At 36.3% G+C, this 21,315-nt stretch overlaps 1 protein-coding gene across 2 annotated transcripts in view; it reads right to left on the bottom strand.

The window, feature by feature from the left end:
- The window catches only part of LOC105215047 (uncharacterized), a 158,948-nt gene that overhangs the window by 14,341 nt on the left and 123,292 nt on the right, over positions 1-21,315 (bottom strand). For both annotated transcript variants that reach the window (XM_054227637.1, XM_054227636.1), the window contains 8 exons: positions 3,940-3,993; positions 3,162-3,219; positions 1,659-3,089; positions 1,508-1,591; positions 884-1,448; positions 601-822; positions 262-459; positions 33-199 (listed from right to left, as the gene is read on the bottom strand). In XM_054227637.1, the coding sequence (XP_054083612.1) occupies positions 33-199; positions 262-459; positions 601-822; positions 884-1,448; positions 1,508-1,591; positions 1,659-3,089; positions 3,162-3,219; positions 3,940-3,993 (2,779 nt within the window). The remainder of the gene's footprint in view (positions 1-32; positions 200-261; positions 460-600; positions 823-883; positions 1,449-1,507; positions 1,592-1,658; positions 3,090-3,161; positions 3,220-3,939; positions 3,994-21,315) is intronic.

The raw sequence follows: 21,315 nt of genomic DNA, 5'->3' as shown, positions 1-21,315 counted from the left end.
CATATGCTTATTCTTCTAAGTCAATTCCTTACCTTCGGAAGTCCAATAAGGCTTTAGCCTGCGCCGGCACACCACCTTGTGGCCAAGAGAGGAAATGGAATTGTGTCACTGTGCGTGTTTCGCTGGTTCGCAAATTTTTCAAATAGAAAGAGCGTACCAAGTAATCATCGCACCAAATGTGTTCGCTAACCAAGTGAACCTGTAAGAATTTTACTAATTTAGAAAGCTCTTAAACTCTTAATATATCCATTTCGCACTCACCTCGTAGATGTGATAAACCTCGGCACCCTCCTCCGGCCAATAGCGTGCACAAGCAATTTCGCCATTCTCTTGTAAGCGACACAGCGATACAATAACAACAGCACCTTGTTCCCAAATCATTTGCCAGAAGTGAGCCAGAGTCGTTGGTAAGGGACCTTGAGCGGCGACATAAGCCGGAGCGCGTGGATCGTGGTCGGTCTGAAAGGGTAGGAGATGAGAGATTTTGAGAGGATCAAAAACATGTTGATCTGGGAGACCGTTTAAAGAATAGGATAACAGTTTGGAGGAACGGATTATTAAAAGTCCGAACTAGTGAGACCTCCCTAAAATTATACTCACAATGGTCGAAGCATTGATGTAATCCAAACCCTCAGCATTGGCCAAGTGATTGAGGACCACACGCGAGTGATCGTAGGGTAATGGAGCGCCTGGTCGATTCAAACTAGCGCACTGCGGTTGTTGTGCGGCATCGCGTGCACTCGGTTCGGCTTCATAACGGCACAAAGCCTCCCATTCACGCTGCAAGCGTCCCTTATTACGCAAATGATCCTCCATGTAAGACTAAAGCATTGGAATGTAACGTAAGTTTCACTTCAAAATCAGAGCCACTGAGTCTACTCACCAAAACCATATGCCCGGTAGAGATATCCATATTCGTTAGCGCCGGTTCCTCACTCCACGATGAGGTACTCGAACGTGACGATGGCGGTCGATCGTTTTCCTTGCTCAACGATGTTATGCGTCCACTTGCTACCGGTTCGGGAGCACTCTTGCTGGCCATACGTGCACGACACAGATCTTGATAGTCTTTGCTGCAACTCTCGGCGCCACCGATGCCTGATTGCAAGCCACCCAGCTTATCGCGTTTTTTGTCATGTCGCTTGATCAGTATGAGTGTTATGAAAATCACAATCACCGCAGCAGCACCAGCACCGGCGAACATATAAGCCATAATATGTGTCACATCGGGTCCCTGTTCGGCCAGCTCTATGCGCGATGACGAAACGCCATCAGCATCGTCTTTGATCTTGTCGCCCACGCCAGCATGCACAACGGTGAAGCCCAGACGTCGTAGTATGTTATTCTTTACGCCGCGATTGTCGTTGATGACGCGCGCTATGTCGGCGGCGGTCTTGTGTTCCGGGTTGTTTGAGTCCACCCGGAAAGAGACTTCGTGCGGTTGAACGCTGTGTGGAGAGATTGAATGCAAAGAATTTCTTTATAGGCTTATTATTATTGAACTTACGTTAAATAGGTAAAGTATCCTTGCATATGTAGTATATTGGCCAATTCGTTCATGATCCGCACACCGTCACTCCAGCTATCAATGCTGTTTGGAGAAAAGCAAATATAGTTACATGGGTTTGTTAGGTATTGCTTCAGTGTTGTCTACTTACGGGTTCTTGACGAACACATGCGCATATTCGGTGTCGACTGTGTGCGGAGCATGATCTTCATCGGAGTGATCCTTCAGCACTTTCTTCTTCTTACTGCTCTCTTTACTGCCTTTGATGTGCGCCGGCAGCACTTCCTTATTACCAACGCTAGCAACTTCGGTTTTATTTTGCGTATCCTTTGCGTCCACAGCATTTGGCGGTGGTCCGATCAATGGACCCGGTTTCTTCACATCCAAGCGTTCGTGTCGTGTAAATCCAAACATGCTTTCGAGCAACTCTCGTGCTTTGGCTTTGCGCACCTCCTCCTCATCTTCGGACACATAGACGAGACCACCCTCCGTAAAGACTGGTCGCGGTTTTTGTGCATTACGCGCATAAGTATTTGAGGAAAGCATCGCTTCCTCTTCGAACGGTGTCAAAGAGTTGCGTATAAGACTCTCCTCGAAAGCCAATTGTTTGCGTTCGGACTCGTTGGCGAAATCATTGGCACTCGTACGCTTGTAGGTTGGCAACGACAACGGATCAGTTTCATCGATCGCATTCGCACTGAAGTCATTATTCACTAACGGTTCCTGCTGTAATCCCTGCTCTGCGGCCAACTCGCGAAAGAACGAACGTTGCACCGGCTTGGCTTTAGCTTTGATTGCTGCTTTGCTCGGAGTACGCTTGAATGAGCTGAAATGTTCAGGAAAATACAATTCGTTGGAATCATTCGACAACTCATCCGGTACAACAACGGGTTGTGGTTGTGTTAATGGTAGTACACGCGCTGCTGCTTCACGTTCGCGCTCAACAACTTGTTCTAGTTTCTCAATCGCGCTACTCGGTTTACGTTGATACGGTTGTGGATCCGGCTCAGAAGCTGCCAACATCTGATAGAGTTCCAAACGATTACGCATTGCATTTTCCTGCGCCGCTTCCAACTCGGCTGCTTGCTCCATCTGTTCGCGTTGTATTCGTGCACGTTCGTTCTCCAAGTAGGCATCCATTACACTCCGTGCGAGTTGTGGTGGCTCTTGTGTGTCAAATTTTTCGAAATAAGCCAGTTCTAGCGGATCGTGTCGCTGTTGTCGTTGGTCCTGCAGCTGCAACTCATGCAATATGGTATTCAGACTATTGCCTTCTTCTTGCATACGTTCTGGTGGTCTCTGTTGCTTCTTTAGTGGTGGATAGAAATATCCGCCATCAACATATTCCTGTTCGGGTGGTGTAAAGCGTACGAAAGCCATAGCGCTAGCAGGGTCGATATCAGTAGGTGTGGGTGCCAAGTTTGCGCAAAGATTCGGTGGTAGCTGGGTCTGTTTCTGCAGTGAGTAGAGTGTACCTTGTATGCGGCATTGTACGTAGGGATGATCCCAACCGAGTCCGGCACCCTGCAACTCCTCCAACATTGTGGCGAGTGTACGGGATTGTTCCTCGGTGAGGGGTGTTCTGTAGAAAGGGAATGGATGGGTTGTATATGTTAGTTAGTTTTAGATTATAGGAATCATTAGGAAAACTTACTTCTCAATATCCTCCACATCTACGCCAGTCGTCGGTATGCATTTTCCAAAGATGTTGTCTGGGTGGGATTGTAAAAGATTATTGTTTAGTTTAGTAAGTAATCAAGGTGATATTTGTGTTTTAAGTTTAGAGTACCCTCACTGTCTATTTATAAATTCCGGACTCCTGAGTTTTTGACCACTGGAGCTCCGGTGGTTGTTTCTTATTTATTTCGAAGTGTATATTGCAAAGTTAGCTCTCAGAATTTAGTCTTTAGTCCAATAATATGTTCAGCAGTCTTCATGGGTAAAGCTATCACCGCTTTTGAGTGGATCAATCCGCGAGAATCTCATTTAAGTAGTAGTAGTTACAGTTCTGGCTGGCTACTCATATACAAATAAGACCTTTGCGATACCTTTCTTAATGATACCTTTAACGGCAGAATATATTCAATTGAAACGCAATTTTTATTACGGATTTTCATACCCAGTCTTGGAAATTTTACAAGGCCATTTTTTCGATTCCAGGAGTTTATCAAAGGGCAGTGATTTGTGCTTTAAGAAATTGTACTTTGAAATATGGGATAGGACAAACGCAGGAGCATCGATTATTGGTAATACCAATCTAAAGATATAGTGGACTCACATCACTGCATGGCTTTTCAAAATTTTGCGGTCCACTGTTGAATGAGAGAACACTTCAGTTGAAGCCTAAACTTGCTTAAACTTTCAAAGAACACCAACCATTATCCCTACTTAATACTTAACTATTTAATTATTCACCAAAATAAATTACTCACCATCAAAACAGACCTCGCTACCCTGAAGGCAAAGTGTTCGCACAAATTGGCAGCCTGTAATAGAGTAAAGAAGAGAAAACAAATGAGATTTGAATTACATATTCATACACATATAAGTACGAACACTTGAAATGCTTTCAGTCAATCAGAATAATGTTTAGTCATTGGTTATAATAGCTCAATTGTCCGAATGGGTTTGTATGGAGTATTATATACAAATATTTTGAGTGGCAAATTGCCATCTCCTTTGCTGAAATTACTCGCCAATTTTACTATTTATGTGTGAGAAATCCCAGCTGTTACTCTTATGTTTTTTTTCTTCATTTTAATGGTTTGTTTGTGGCGGAAGGATTTTAGAAAGAGAATATTATAGCCACTTTTCTTTGACAGCTTCGAGTTTATCTTTAAGTATACCGCATTTTATGCGGATGAGCCGGAAATTAGTGTTATTTCCTTTAGTTCTCGAGAGAATACCTCTTTCAAATATTTGATTACTGTTTCTTTCAGTTGAATTTTATGTAACTTCATTCCCTTTTTGTAAAATCTTATTCTAAACATCATATACCCCAGTCAAATAATTATATGTGCATTTCGGCTTTTGTTTATATTTCTTATTCACTGTTATTTTTTGGATTTCGGTAAATGTGGAATAAAAGGTTGATATGTTACCGTTACTATGCAACGAAAATTGTTTCATACTTTTCTCGTTCGTTGTACAGTTACATTAAGAATGTGCTTGTGAATTGGGTATCATATAAAAAATGTATATGTGCAAAATCTGTTTAGCAGATCTTTCTTACTGATAGTGTCGCAGCAAAAATTTTTTGTGCTAAAATTTGTTTTCAAAATTATTGTAGGTGAATTAACTTAATGAATTATTAAACATTTTATTACATTCATTTAACTTTAAGCCTAAAATGCCTCGTAGTACTAGTTTATCAGCCAAGGAACAAGTAATAATCATAGGAATGCATGAAAGCGGTTCCACAATGGCTCTAGACCAAAGCGACATCGGAACTATATCTCAAAATTTCTTAAAAACCCCACTAATTATGGTATAGTGTGACGCAGCGGACGAAAAACAACATTGGTGAGCGGTGCGAAAGGATGATTCGACGGCTAGTAGTTGCGGACTTGATAAGCAGCGATCAAATATGGACCTAATTAATACAGAAAATCACAATAAATATGATTTTTCCAATTATACATAAAAATCAGTTTCTGTAACACACCTCCATGGCACCTAAACCAACGCTAAAGACTCAATAAAGCACATTTGAAGTTTGCAAATAAATACCAATTCTGTGCCGATGAGTGATAGAATACAGTCTTTAGTGACGAAAAAAACTTAAATTTGATCGGCTCAGGTCATTGCAAGAAATATTGGAGAGATTCGCACCAGGAACGGCGGTCCTACTACTAGCTATGTTTTGGAAGCGGTACCTTGATTTCATGGGCTTCATTTTGCTGCTGTGGAAAGCTATTTACATGTTTTATATTCACTCAAATGAATGCTAATATCAATGTAGATCTTTTGGACAGCGAGTTAATAAAATTTGCTGGCAATATTTATGGCATATAACTGGACATATCGAAAGGATAACGCTTCAATCCACACGAAGAACATCTTTAACGACCGGAAAATTCCCGTATTACAATGTGCAGCATTGAGTTCGAACCTAAATCCTATTGAGGATCTCTGGGAGAACCTCTCTGCTACGGTTTTCCACAACGGAAAGCAGTTTGAGACAGTACGTCACCTTAAATTAGCCATAAAGCAAGAATTTGCCAATATTTACATAACTATTCTACAGTCAGTAGTTAATTCTCTGATTAAGCGGCTTAATTTAGTTTTAAAATATAAGGACAATTCTACTTACTATTAAAATAAACCTTTATTTCAGTTAAACTGAAATGTATAGGCTTTACTGGAACAAATAGTAAAATGCACATATAAATATTAACCATTAGCCTAAACTTCAATTCTGTTTTATAATTTAAAAAATTTTTGAAATTTGTTAATTTTTTGTTTTTTATATCATATACATATATTAATAATAACAAACCTGTATACTCAGAAATATTTTGCAATTTTGTAATCTTTAATTTTTTTTGCAAAAAGTTCATGCACATATAATTATTTGACTGAGGTATCTCTACCAAAATCTTTGCTTATTCTAGATACCTTCATATAGCAAAGATTTCGAACTAGAATCTAGAATTCTTAAAATTTATGGAATGCTAATTAGGGTATCTCATCTTGTCATATCACTGGACTATTGGACTAGAATATGTTTTTTGAGTACAGATCAATAATACTTCTCTAAAACCAACAATAAAAATTTCGGGTTTTAATTTTTTGTCGATTTTGGAGTTTCTTATCTAATAGCGTTTTTAGACAGCCAAATTAATTGATCATTATTATTATTGAGAAACTCTTTTACACTGCCGGGTACTCGACAACCGATCAGCTGTTACACATTTTTGTTTTTGCTTTTCATTAGAAGTTGGTAAGTTTCATCAGCTGATTGATATTTTTAGCAGCGACATCTACCGTAGTTTTTTATCAAGAAATTAAGCCAATCGGAGACAAAGAACGTATATCGTACGTCTTTGTCGCAGAGTTGCGTTTGATTTTCAAGTCGATTAAAATTCAATCAAAAATAAGTGTAAATTTTTATTTTGTATGGTAAATCGATCTTAATAAGCGTTTTAATCGAGCAGAGGCCTTTTGATGGCCGGTTAATTGATCCATTAGCTCCTATATAAAAAGGCTTTAGCAAGAAATTTTAATTATTGAAATTGACAGTAATGCTTTTCGTCTAAAGCATATTGGAGGAATTTGTCTGATGTGGTGAAAGTTATATGCCTCTCTCATGTATAAACTTTGCAAGTTTTCAAGAAAGAATTTCTAGAATTGACTACTATTATTTTATATAATTTAACTGTGAAGTTTGGATTGCTGAGAATCGAATGAAATGGTAGTTGGAGTGTTCGAAGAAATGATTTAGAGGTAGATCTTAATAGTCTTTAGCCGCTTTAGAATGAATTTTGGACTTAATGAGAAACTTTCACTTGTTGTAGTCATTGTCTGAGGGTAGATCTTTCCTCAGCAAACATTTTAACTTTTGTTGGAATATCGTCTTGTATAAAATAATTAAATATATTGAAGATTTCTAATGAGAGGACTTCATATTCAGGTCATTCATGATGACCTGAATGTCCGGTGTCAAGTCTTTAAATTCTAGTGCTCCCTCTGGTGTCGATAAGGGATTATTAGATAAAATATGGAGTTCGATGACCATTAAATTAAATTGTATTACATTTAACAGGGTTGTATTCAAAGTCACCGATTTATCAAACTCCCTTTCATATAATAAATATACATATGTATATATGTAAATACTCAATATTATTGTTCAACTGCCATTTCTAAAGGGTAAAAAAGCATGAGCTCTACTTTTTCTTTGATTACACTTCACTACGCATTCAGAAAATATATTAAAAAACAACAACAATAACAACTGCGACCAATGAACACAATCCCACATCAATTTGGCTTAAATAAAGGCCAAAAAGCGTTGTCTAACGAAAACAAATCTTTGAAATATTGCACAGCACTCTGCGCTATTAAAAGCGTAGAAGCGCGTGAAAGCCTCAAAGCTATATACATTTATACATACAAACATACATATATACATGCATAGTAGCATAGCTGGCGCGCCGCTTAATCCCACGCATGGCGCAAACATATCAAAGGCGCCATGTCAAAGCGAAGCGGCAAAGCAACGCAACGCAACCGGTGACTTATATTTGTCGAGTTAACCGAGCTTACGGTTTTCATCACTCAGCACGCCCCTCCAAGGCAAATATACATTTACAAAGCGGAAAGCCTACGCTCAACACCTTCACATGCCTAGCCATACAAACTGACTGTGCTACTATTGCATATTGTTGTTATTATTGTTGGCTTTTCTCTCTCTCTTCCCACTTATTCACTGTTGTTTGCTTACACATACGAGTATGAGTGCCTGTGTTGGTATGGGCGTGCGTTTGTTGTCGCTGCAAGCATTTTCGGAAGTCCTTCAAATCTAAAGGCATCACTACACCACAAAAGCAACAATAAACAACCAAACAACAACGTTACAACTGAGTTATTCTTGCGGTTTCAACGCTTCGCTGAGTGTTCACCACAGATAAAGTAAATCTATGTGCCTGAAGGAGGAAAAGTGGGTGTGTGTGTTTGTGTGTGTGCACTCAAAGGCATATAATTGCATACTCATGGCTACGCATTGTTAATCCTGTCAACCTTAGCTGTGTTGCGGCGCCCAAAAGCAAACTTGGTTGCCACCGAAAGGCGTATATACGAGTGAATATCTACCATAGCCAGTTTGACAGCGGCGCCAATCCGCTGTTTGTATGGTGCGTGAATGTGATGACAGGCGTGTATTTCGCGCATTGTTGTGCATTTCGGGCCGTCGTTGCTGTTGTGAGTGGGTGGAGGTAGGCAGTTGGGGTAAATAAATCCTCACATTTTTTGTATTATAACTTTATACTTTAGTACTTTTTTTTGAGAGGGTGATGTTTTGAACTTCAAAGAATATCTTCTCTGCGCTTAGAAAAGCATAATTTATGTGATTGTGGAGTTTAAACGAATTTTGTAAACTTTTGCTTTTAAAGCCTCTTAGATAGACTAGCTTATAATCATTATTAAATTTTTAATCTCAAAGTCAATAGTATATTAAACGTTATTTTTCTAAAAACATCTATATCAAGCGAGTTTGAGTTCGTTGAAATCTTCTTCTATACCCTGAAACCATAATGTAATCATAGAATATAATTTATCTTTTCTGTAATCCTTATATGGACTTGGATCGTTAGCTTTTGTTATATCCTTCCGGATTTTTTTTATACTCTCGCAACCTGTTGCACAGAGTATTATAGTTTTGTTCACATAACGGTTGTTTGTGTCACCAAGAAATAAAAGAGTTAGATGTGGGGTTATATATATATAAATGATCAGAATGACGAGTGGAGTTGAAATCCGGATGTCTGACCGTCCGTCTGTCCGTGCAAGCGATAACTTGAGTAAAAATTGAGATATCTTAATGAAACTTGGAACGCATGTTCCTTGAGACCATGAGAGGGTTGCTTTCGAAAATGAGCAAAATCGGTCCACTGCCTCGCCCACAAAATGGCGAAAACCAGAAACACATAAAGTGTCATAACTAAGCCATACATAAAGTTATAACAGTAAAATTTGGAATAAAGGATCGCACTAGTAAGGGGCATATTTGGATGTAATTTTCTTGGGGAAGTGGGCGTGGCCCCGCCCCCAAATCGGTAATTTGTATATATCTCACAAACCAATGAAGCTATATAAACCAAACTTTCTGCAGTCGATTCTCTTACGTACCCCACCACACACCATGAAAATAGTTGAAATCGGATATTAACCACGCCCACCTCCCATACAAAGGTTAGGTTGAAAATTACTAAATTTCACATAAGAAATGGCAGATGGAAGCTGCACTCAGATTTTTTTACAAAATGGAAAATGGACGTGGCGTCGCCCACTTATGGGTCAAACACCATATCTCAGGAACTACTCAACCAATTTCAATGAAACTTAGTTTGTAATAGTTTCCTTACTTCCCAATGATATGTTGTGAAAATTGGCCAAATCGCTTCACAACCACGCCTACTTCCTATATACCAGAACTTTGAAGACAATCTGTATAGTTTACTTTACAATATATAAAGTAAGCACTAGTGAAGATATCGGTGCAGAACTTTGCACAAATACTATGTTAATAGTGTGGCAGCCCCATTCTAAAAATCGCCAAAATCGGACCATATGTTTTTAAGGCCCCATATATCGAACACGAGGACCTCGGTGCTTCTAACCTAATATTATGGTTTCCAACTTTCAATGGACTTTATGTAATATATATGACGAATATGTAGGTCAAATTGTGTATTATATAATATAAATAATGTTAAATAAATAAATTGCGAGAGTATAAAATGTTCGGTTACACCCGAACTTAACCCTTCCTTACTTGTTTCAATATGCATTATGCCATTCGATTTGCGCACAAGCCATGGCGAATGGCATGAATTTTTGAGCTTCCCATATTTTAAAATGTTAATTTACTCAATAAATACGATGTTAGTCTCAGATGACAGAGAATGTATAACATCTTACATATGCATGACAAGTGACAGCTTTTCTCACAACGATGACAAAAAGTTGACAGATAACAGAACAAGACGAATAGCTTATCAACGATGTCTTATAAATAATGGATATGTACTGAAGTGTGACTAATGACCACTGAAGGGTGACATGTGACACTTATCATTTGGACAAATCAGATGAAACAGTTTATGAATAACATTCGTACAGACAGAATATATAAAAGTGGAACTGTAAATCGACAAAAAAGTATCTGAAAATGAAACATAATCATCTCACAATATGTCAAATGACTTGTGGTGAACCAAGTTATTCTAAGGGTGAGAGATATATATAAAGCTGGAAGAAACAACCAAGAAAAGAGAAATAAATATGTTGTTAAACTAATACCAGGGATTAACGTTACGTGTGACAGATTATTAGTATGGGCACTGATCGGATTAACCACGTATTACTCTCGTATGACAACTTGTAACAATCCAATATTGCTGAAAATTGTATGATCACATTATCACAAACATATGTAATGGATGACATATGACTAAAGATCGGTGACTATTGACGGATGACAAGTGAAAATTAATATGAAATAAATAGGAATAAAAAATAAATAATAATTAAAACGGATTAATATGTAAAAAGTTATCTTAGACATAAGAAAAAAGCAGCGAAAAGTAAAACATGATTGATGACAAATGACGACAACAAAGAATCTGTTCTTGTGTAGACTTTTCTAAGTCAGAGTCTATGCCACTTTAAATATATTCTTGTCTTAACGCTGAAATGCTTTTTTTGAAGAAATAATTAGTTTAAAAAAAAATGTAGGAACCGCAACCCGGACCCCTCAAACAGACACGTGTTATACACAACAACTATCAGATGCTTTCACTCGCCTGCTTGCGTGCTTTCATTTCAGCTGTGCTACGCTTTTAATTACCCAGCTGTCCATTTATCTGTTGCGCTTACTGTATTGCGTGCGTGTGTGTGTGAATATTTGCCAAAAAAAATCTGAAACAAAAGACGAATAAAGGAAATGCCAACGTCACTCATACGCCATGCCGTCCCTTATGACAGTAACAACCATTGACGTCAGTTCAGTGAGTCCGTCTTTTTGCCAACGCAAAGCTGTCATTCCAGTTGCGCCTAAAAGTTTGTTTTATATTTTTCGTTAACATTTTTTTCGGTTCTTTTCATGTGTGTGTGTATTTGTGTTTGCTGCTGCTTTTCAGCTGCTATTTCCTTCCTTTTATGCTTTCATCAGTCACTCAGCGGCGACACACATATTACACTGTCACGGTTGTCGTTCGCATTTTTGTTGTTTTTTGCTCTTCTTTTTTTTGTTATTCGCTTTGTTGCTCGAAATATCTGTGTATGCGTGCTATGTGTGTGTGTGTTTTGTGTAATATCCGCTCTGTGGTTTTGTGTGGAAATCACTTGTGTCTAATTTACAAGCACAAATTTGTATATACACTTGTCTCTTTATATATTGCAAACATGTTTGCCTATTAAATTACACTCTCTGTTCTGTTCACTATGATTGTATAATTTTAGCCAAATAAAGTACTTACCACCTAATTAGTTGTGTCTGCATTGTTTTGTGGGTGAGAAGTCACTTTGGCTATTTTGTGTGTGTTTTATGGAGAAATATTCTCTTGTTTTTGTTTTTTTTTTGTTTGTAATGTGATACTTTAAGTACTTCGCACCTCTAAATAGCACTAAGTGCTATGAGAAGCCAAATTATATTTAGATTTTTGTACTTTATATGAGCTTTGAGCTATTTTGGAACACTACTGAGTGGTATTTTGGATACGGTTCCAGTTTGAATTGGTGTTTTTGAGTAGTTTCTTATTAGTCAGCATTTGGTAAGGATATTTAGCGCATTTGTTGTCTTTATCTTACCTTTGAAAGGTTATTGGAATGTATGATGGCGGATAGGAATAATTTTTATTAGCCTCTTTGTAGACAAAGCTATAAAAATTTACAAAAAGCTACCAAGCCATTACCCAGTGTCTAACAAACAAGATCGACGACCAACAAGAATAATGCTTTATAATTCTTCTCAAACACTAGAGAACTTTCTATGCAGAGTAACACTTCCCCGCTGAACCCTCCCCAAGGGTGCCGACTGGAAAGATATACCACGACTGTAACAGGAATGGGCTAGAAGTCGGGCAGCAAGTCGGACTGGCAGTCGGGGGGTTTCTAGGCAAGGACTAGGTCTAGGGAAGGTCCTCAAAAGCACAGCATTTAACGATGATGCCTTACCATTGTGGATGGTACAAAAAGGGCTGGATCAAGGAGTCATGCGACTTGTAATGAGGATCTGGCTGGGGGCCTTTAAATATCTCAGTCTCAAACGGAGCTTACGGATACCTGGCGCCCTCCGTAATAATATAGACTTACTTGCGCAAGCGGACCTGATTTCCCCTACACTCGTGGGTTCAAGAACGAATTCAGCAAAAAAAAAAAACATGGAAAAAACAACATGGGTGTCCGGCGCTCCGACAACAAAGGAGGAGCTCACGGAGAAGCTCCATAAATCCATAGATTGCGCGAAGGCAATTCAGCGACAAAGGTCAGCTGAAGAGGCTAAGCCGTCAGCAAAAATATCGAAAACATGGGTTGAATTCCCCAAAAAATCATTTGCGGAGGTGACCCGAAACCGTATCATCCTGGTTGAGGGAGATCCCGAGGGTAAAATCCCCAAGACCCAATGGAAGTGGGTACAAGCCGCTCTGACAAACGTGGCGTTGGAAATGCTATTAAGCAATCCTGACCCGCCACCTTCTTGTACAGATGCCGGCTGGTATCAGTGCCAAATTAAGATATTAACCTGTGACGACGAGAAATCGGTCCAGCTATACAAAGCCGCTATAGCTAAAGTGGGGGAAGTATATCCCTGAGCTAAACTGGTAGCGGTCGATTCCACCCAGACCAAGGACAAGAATACGGATCCCAGCTACACCATCGCAGCCGGATCAGATAATGCAGTTCATCAGAGCTCATCGATTTTTGTATAACTTTTGACTTATATAGCGATTTCTCGTATGTTCGCCAACGGCTCTTTAAGGTTCTCTTCATTTTTAGAAGAGTGTGTAGACACCAGCATCAAGGTAGTTTAAATGCTAACCTCTCACAATGAGGAATGAGTAATAGATTTACTCGTAAAATTAGAAGTGAAAATCCGAACTTGCATTTTTTCCAGTTAAGCTGTTGTATTGCGCAGAAAGGAAGTCAATACTTTAAGTTTTATTAGTACTCATAAGTAAGACTGATTATAGCTAAATTCGAACTTCTGCTGCTCAACTTATGATTGGCTACTCAACAAGAGTACGTGGAACTTTCGATAAAAGCTTTTCGGAGAATGGCAATATAAGTTCGTCTAATCGCTTTACTGCAGCTGCAGTAAATATTAATATTATTATTAACCTACTAGCATTCTATACATAGAACTTACATCCACTTTCACTCATCCCAGCTTTATTAATATAACAAATAATTAAGCTTTAAGCTTGCTGGGGCGTAAAGTATCGTAAATCTTAGCAACAAAGCGGCGAATTATTATTAAAGCAGCTGGATTTATATATTTACTTACACACATCTCTTTTATTTTTGCTTTATTATATTTTTTTTATATATTCGTTTCTGTTGTCATACACCCCCATATGTTTGAACCTTCGACATAAAAAATCTCCCCTTAAATACTTTTCATTAAGTACTTCTCCTGCACTTTATTGCCATTTAACTACCGAGTCTTTCAATATTGTTTTGCTGCTTGCTTGCATTTTATTGCGCTTTCGTCACCGCCCTTAACTCCTTTAATAAACAATTTTTGCAATTTTTTGCCTGCTCAACAAAGCAATATTCACCGACGCTAACGCGCTTTGTCGCACAACACACCCGCTGCGTGCGTACGTACCTAACCATGTCAGTTATGTAACCTTGACTACCAGACTAATTGCTAAACGCATACATAGAAACACCTACAATTGCACAGTACACAAAATAACGGCACACAAACGCACCAACACGCATATAAAGGTATTTGCGCCTAAATGTATACTTATAGCAGCAACTAACTAGGAGCTGTTAGAAACAAAGCCAATGCAGCACAACCACACAGACAACAACTAATTATTGTGTGTATTTCTGCACCAGTTACGAGTACATACGCTGTTAGTTGCCTGTTTGCCTGACGTCCCATGACGCCTCCAAAGCGCTTGTTAAACAGCGCTCATTTACTATGGAATATGCCTGAAATACTGTGTGGAATACAAGTTGATTGTGTGGATTGTGTGGCTCGCATGTGTGTATTAGTAGCGTATTTGTGCTGTGAAAAGTTTGCGCAACAACAACTCATTTAAGGCAGCAGCTCAAGCCCCTGTGTGTATGCTTATGCGTATGTTTTATGCGGGCGTTTATCTGCATCTAATTGCTGTTATGTGTTCGCTTACATTTGCCACCTTGTTGTTCAGTGATGTTTTCATCAACCATCACGTTTCTTGTCACTCTGCCCTTCTTGCGCTCATCACTCTCCTCGCCATCGCTTTGCTTCACTGCTTTGCAATTATTACGCTTGACAGCGCTTTGATGTCAGCTACAACAATGGCTTTTGACTGTGGCAACCACGGCGTAGTGCGCCACAGGTGGCTAATTACTATGTAAATTTGTTCCTAGTAATTATGTAGCCAAACGCATACTCGCATGTAGTCAAATTGTATATGTAAATACGATGCGTATTGTATTACCAAGAAGCCACAAATTTGTTGCCTTGCTTGCTTTTGTGCAAAAGTCAAATTATAGAGTACATCGTATGTCTTGAGATTGGTTTATGGCTGCTGTGATATGATACGTTTTTGTTCGATTGCTGTTCCTTGCATAATTAGTTTCTGAGATAAACACGCAGGCAGTTGATTGAACATAATAACGTAGTGGTGGAAGGCATATGAATGAGTGGTCGATGGTATAATGCATTAATTAACTATTATGTATCAATTTTGATATTTGTTGTAATTTCTGTGATAGCAAGCAGAAGCTTAATTGGAAATTTTGAACTTTCATATAATTGGTGAAAGTAGAATACATACAAAAGTAACTTTCATAGCTTTTAAAGAGCTTTCATTCCAAGCTTTTGAACTTTCATATGGTTCTCGGAGGTGAAAGCTCGGAATTTCATATATTATGTCTGGATAACACATACAGATGTACATACAAAAATAATTTTTATAGCTTTAAAAAAGCTGTCATTCCAGACTTTGGAACTTTCATATAGTTCTCGAAGTTGAAAGTTCGAAATTCCATATATTATGTCTGGATAACACATACATATAAAAATAACTTCAATAATTTCAGCTCCTGAGCTGTCACCTCGTTGCCAACAGCGGAAGGACAACACGATAACACACAAATCTGAATTATTGTTTTACTATATAACATCTTGAATAGTAATCCCAAGTTGTTTCGCGAGCTTTTGATCTTTATGATATGACTGCATCCTAAATCGTTCTTAAAGCTTTCGGAACTTTCATATCGTTAATGGAAGTGAAAGCTCGGTATTCTATACATACATGTATGTACTACATATTTTTTAGTTTGAGGAAAGCTTGACTCTTTAATTTCTGAGTTTTCACGACGATGTTCAATGCCGAGTTTTTCAATTTTTTTATAATTTTTGAGTTTATGAGCTTTCACATCATTGTCGAGAGTGAAAGAAAATAGTTAGTTTATATGTATGTAGGTACATTGAGCTTTCGTAACATTTCTAAGCACGAAAATATATTTATTTTTTATCAGTTGTATTTGTCAATTTCCTTGATTGTGACCAAACTTTTTTGGAGCTTTAAAGCTTTCTTGGCGGTAGCTTCTTATTCCCAATGGAAAATTGTTATACACATTTTTAATATTGAGGAACATGAAGAAGAAGAACTTGAAAGAAGGCTTGTGTTGCAGTGACTTGTGAATGAGGTTCCATAAAGTATATTATTTTTTAACATTATTATATTTTCTGTAATTCTCATCCAGTTCATGTAAATGCTTTTAAACACTCTCTGTATTATTTTACGGATTTATTTTAATTTCTACACATTTTTTCATTTAAATTATTATAAATGTACTCTCTCGCTTCGTTAATTTAACATCCTCCTATCCATTGCGCTTGAATTGCTATTGTGAAATTGATAAGCCACAATTGTTTGTTTAATTTTCGAAACAACAGAAAAAAACTAAACGAAAAAAGCTCCAACTGCCTATTACATCATTATTAATATTTTTTAGTTGAGCTTTTAATCAAACAAAAGATAGCACGACAAGTGTTATTTGCTGTTTTTGAAATATTTGCATGTAAAAAATAAAACGAAAGAGATTTCATTTTCCTCCATATTTGCATATTCTTTTGAGTTTGTTCTTGTGTTTTATGTCAACTTGACAGCACGACAATATTGAAATATATCTATGTCTGTCTGCCAACCGTATTTATGAGGTCATCGATGTCAAGTTGAAACGATGAGTTGTGCTACATCTAAATTGCTTTCAAAGCCGATCAACAGCGGGTGGATATAACATGACATATTTATTGGAAAACAGTGGATAACTGTCTAGTTCGTTGAGTGAATAATGGATTTGTGTTTTGTGAAATAGTGGCGGACAGTTGGTGTTAGGTAACGCGGTTGAAGTGACAGTGAATCGTAAAATATGATGAAATAGAATGAGATTAGACAAATATGGACGCAGCTGGTTGAGTTAAGAAACGCAATCTGCGTTTTGATTGATAAATGCAGAAGAAAACGAAGGAAGTGGTAATAATTTAAGAAGGAAGTAGAGGAAGACTTGAGTGATATTGGAGTTTCGAAATTGATTAGTGAATATTGGATGAAAGATATTTGACACTAGATGTTGGATTGGAAGGATAATGGAAAAGAGATAGATTGGTATTGATATTGATATTGATATTGATATTGATATTGATATTGATATTGATATTGATATTGATATTGATATTGATATTGATATTGATATTGATATTGATATTGATATTGATATTGATATTGATATTGATATTGATATTGATATTGATATTGATATTGATATTGATACTGATATTGATATTGATATTGATATTGATATTGATATTGATATTGATATTGATATTGATATTGATATTGATATTGATATTGATATTGATATTGATATTGATATTGATATTGATATTGATATTGATATTGATATTGATATTGATATTGATATTCATATTGATATTAATATTGATATTGATATTGATATTGATATTGATATTGATATTGATATTGATATTGATATTGATATTGATATTGATATTGATATTGATATTGATATTGATATTGATATTGATGTTGATGTTGATATTGATATTGATATTGATATTGATATTGATATTGATATTGATATTGATATTGATATTGATATTGATATTGATATTGATATTGATATTGATATTGATATTGATATTGATATTGATATTGATATTGATATTGATATTGATATTGATATTGATATTGATATTGATATTGATATTGATATTGATATTGATATTGATATTGATATTGATATTGATATTGATATTGATATTGATATTGATATTGATATTCATATTGATATTAATATTGATATTGATATTGATATTGGAACTAGTTTCTAGCTGAAGCAAGTGCAATTTTAATAAAATGTCGGGTATTAATAATTTTCTAGGAAAAAATTCTTAATATGAGCAATATGCGTAAGCTTCCAGCTAATTTTTTTTGCAATTTCATAGTCTGACTTCCTTTCTGCATAAATTTACACAACAATTGTCAGCTTCCAGATTGTGTGCCAGATTTAAAATTGAAATTCCAGGCATTGCCTTCTTGCTAAACAAACAGGAGCCAAATCATTGAGCGGAAAATGGAAAATTTATTGCTTCCAAGACAAACATACACATACATACATTTTGTATTTATTCGCACTCAAAAAAAAAACTAAAAATGGATAATTTCGTGTCTTCTGGCAGCTGCTGCCTTATCCTCCGGCGACTACGCCATCTCCTAGTCAGAGTTATAATTTCCTGTCTCCTTTTAAAGAGGAGCAGGGGGGCACAAACAAAAAGTATATTTGTACAAACTTGTGCGCTTGTTTGGTTTCCATTTTCTACAACAAACAGCTTGCGAAGAGCAAGCAAAGGCTACACAAGCATTTGCTGGACACTGAGCGTCGCCAACAGCTGCTCACACTCAAGTCTGCATTACTACTAAATGGGAACGTGACACAAATTAATTGCCATCGTGTTACAGTTTTTTTTCACTTACACACATTACTGCAACAACAACAACAACGCACCATTTTCTATCTTCATTTTGATTTTCCGCAGAAAAATGGACAATCATAGTAAGCGCGCGCCAGAGATATAAAACTAATTAAGAGCTATGCTAACTGAAGAAAAGCGAGAAAGGAAATAATAAAAAAAAACAAGAAAACCGGAGCCGGATATAGTCAAGCAGCGGGATCAAGTGACTACTTGGTATAGAATGAAATGAAATGGGTTTCAGTAAGCGACAATTTCGAAGAAGAAGCAGCAGCATATGATTGTAGGAGGAAGACAAAGCACAGCACACTTGCAAGTGCTGTGATGGAACTGTGCTGCTTTTCATTAACACAATAAGCGGAAATCGAAATTCAGGTAACTGAGTTTTTGCCGGAGTTGCCATTTCTTGGAGCAATTACTTCCTCCAACGCGTTGTGTTGGCTTCGCATTCCATGTAATTGAGTCACTTTTTATGGAATTTCACAAATTTAATTTTTCTTGGAAAATATTCAAACATTTTCGCAGAAGTGTGTTATTAAATATTTGCGAAATTGTTTCGTGGATATTACGCATGTGTGGGTGTGTGCCATATTTTAATTAAACTAAATGCTTACATTTCTGAATTTATTTGCATATATTTCGTTTTGTAATTATGTGAGCGTATCTTTCATGGAATTCGTATTGAATGACTAAATTTTATTAAAATTCTACGTAATAAGTTTTTGTTGTATTTGTAGTAGATACATGTTTTACACTTCAACCACGTTTAACATTTAACCTCATTGTTTGTGAATAATTTTTTTTTTATCGAACTTAGGCTCTGTGTAACATTATCGAAAATGTATTTTTTCAAAATTTTCCAGAAAAATAGAAGAAAGGACAGTTTTTGTTAAAGGATTTTTCGTGTATACAGAAATTTTTAGATATTTGCAAAAAAAAACGGAAAAAAATATTTCTATGTATAGTTTTCGATATTACAAATTTATTCGAATTTAATTCGAATATTGCAATTTTCATTTATTTTTCTTTGTGATACCACCGGTTTAAAAAAAATTCTATGAGAGAAAGCTGTCTAAAATGTGCTTATTTTGATTGTTAAATTTTAATAATAATTTTTTATGTATAATAATTTTTTTTTTACAAAACAGGTGGCAACACTGATCATGATATTTTTAATCGTTTTTTAATTAATGCATCACCAATAACACCAATGAAATTTGCTTATTTTGATTGCTAAATAGCAATATTATTTTTTTAAGATTTTAATTTTTTTTTTACAAAACAGGTGGCAACACTGATCATGATATTTTTAATCGTTTTTTAATTAATGCATCACCAATAACACCAATAAAATTTGCTTATTTTGATCGCTAAATAGCAATATTATTTTTTTATGATTTTAATTTTTTTTACAAGACAGGTGGCAACACTGATCATGATATTTTTAATCGTTTTTTAATTAATGCATCACCAATAACACCAATAAAATTTGCTTATTTTGATTGCTAAATTGCAATACTTATTTTTTTACAAAACAGGTGGCAACACTGATCACGAAATTTTAAATTGTTTTTAAAATAATTTATTGCCAATAACGCCAATAACGCTTATTTGGTAAATTTTATGGAAATTAAATTTTTAAACATGTGGCAACACTATTTCAAAAATAGTTGTAATTGTCTACTTCACTTAATTTTTTAAGAATTACATTCATATTATAATAATCCCTGTATCCTGTCCCTTTTAATAAGTTCAAAAATGTAAACAGTTGGCAACTCTGTTACAAAAATTAATTTACATTTGAAGCTTCCCGATTTATATGATTTGAAAACTAGTTCCGTAAAATGGTTATTGATTTGAAAACATTTGAACTGAATTGAAGAAATCCACATATAAATATTAGGCAATTTTTCGAAGACTTAAAGAATTCAGAAGATAAGATGAAGAGCATTTTAAGTAGTTTAAATCTTATAAAGGATTTTAGAAACTTTAACAGTAGAATTTTTGTTTTCTTTAGGAAAATTTGAAGTCTAGATATTAGTTGTAACCTTCAAATACATTTTTTCTATTGAAATTTCTATTTGAAAATTAGAATTTTTTAAGAAAATATCCACATCTCTTCAAGAAAATATTTTTTTTTTATCAAGAAAGTAAGAACAGATGTTGAATTTTCTCCTAATTAATTAATCGACTCAAAATGATCTAAAAATTATTTAGAAAAAAGCTTATATGAGTTTATTAGTAATGCGCCCAAATGTAGGCATCATTCGAAAAAATGTGTTGTTATTACAAAAACTACTGCATCAACAACAAAATAAATTAAGTGAAAAACTATGCGCGAGTCATAAGCTTTTGAAATATGCGCAAGTTGAGAGTGAATCTGTGTTCGAAGTGCCACAGCGTTGACATCTCCACATTTCATGTGCGTCCATGTTCGTGCGATACGCAAAATTACCTCATAACTATGCGGCAGCACGAATCTTTCAAGCAGGGAAGCAAACAAATTTGTAGCGAAGCAAGGCAAGGTAGGCAGGTGGACGCAAATGACTAGCGGGGGGGGAGGTCAACAATCAGTCGCTAAAATGCTAATGGCATTTTCTGGTAACACACCGGAGTGTGCCACGGCAGCTATACAACTATATTCAACACAGAGATGTGTGCGAAAAGCGAAAACATAAAGTGCAAGCTTTGCGAAAAAGTGCCAAGTGAAATGGAGTGCAAGCGTTGAAGCGAACGCTGCAATGACTCAAAACTTGTTTCGCATTTGAATGCATAGTGGCTGCCACGCCGCAGCGAGTGTTGCTGGCAGTTTAATTCATCAATTGCGTAATGTGCGAGAGTGAACGGTCGCAGTGGCAGTGTTAAT

This window comes from Zeugodacus cucurbitae, chromosome 3 (assembly GCF_028554725.1).
Source record: "Zeugodacus cucurbitae isolate PBARC_wt_2022May chromosome 3, idZeuCucr1.2, whole genome shotgun sequence".
In the NCBI taxonomy this organism is placed as follows: Eukaryota; Metazoa; Arthropoda; class Insecta; order Diptera; family Tephritidae; genus Zeugodacus; species Zeugodacus cucurbitae.
This window is presented reverse-complemented; position numbering and strand designations above follow the sequence as displayed.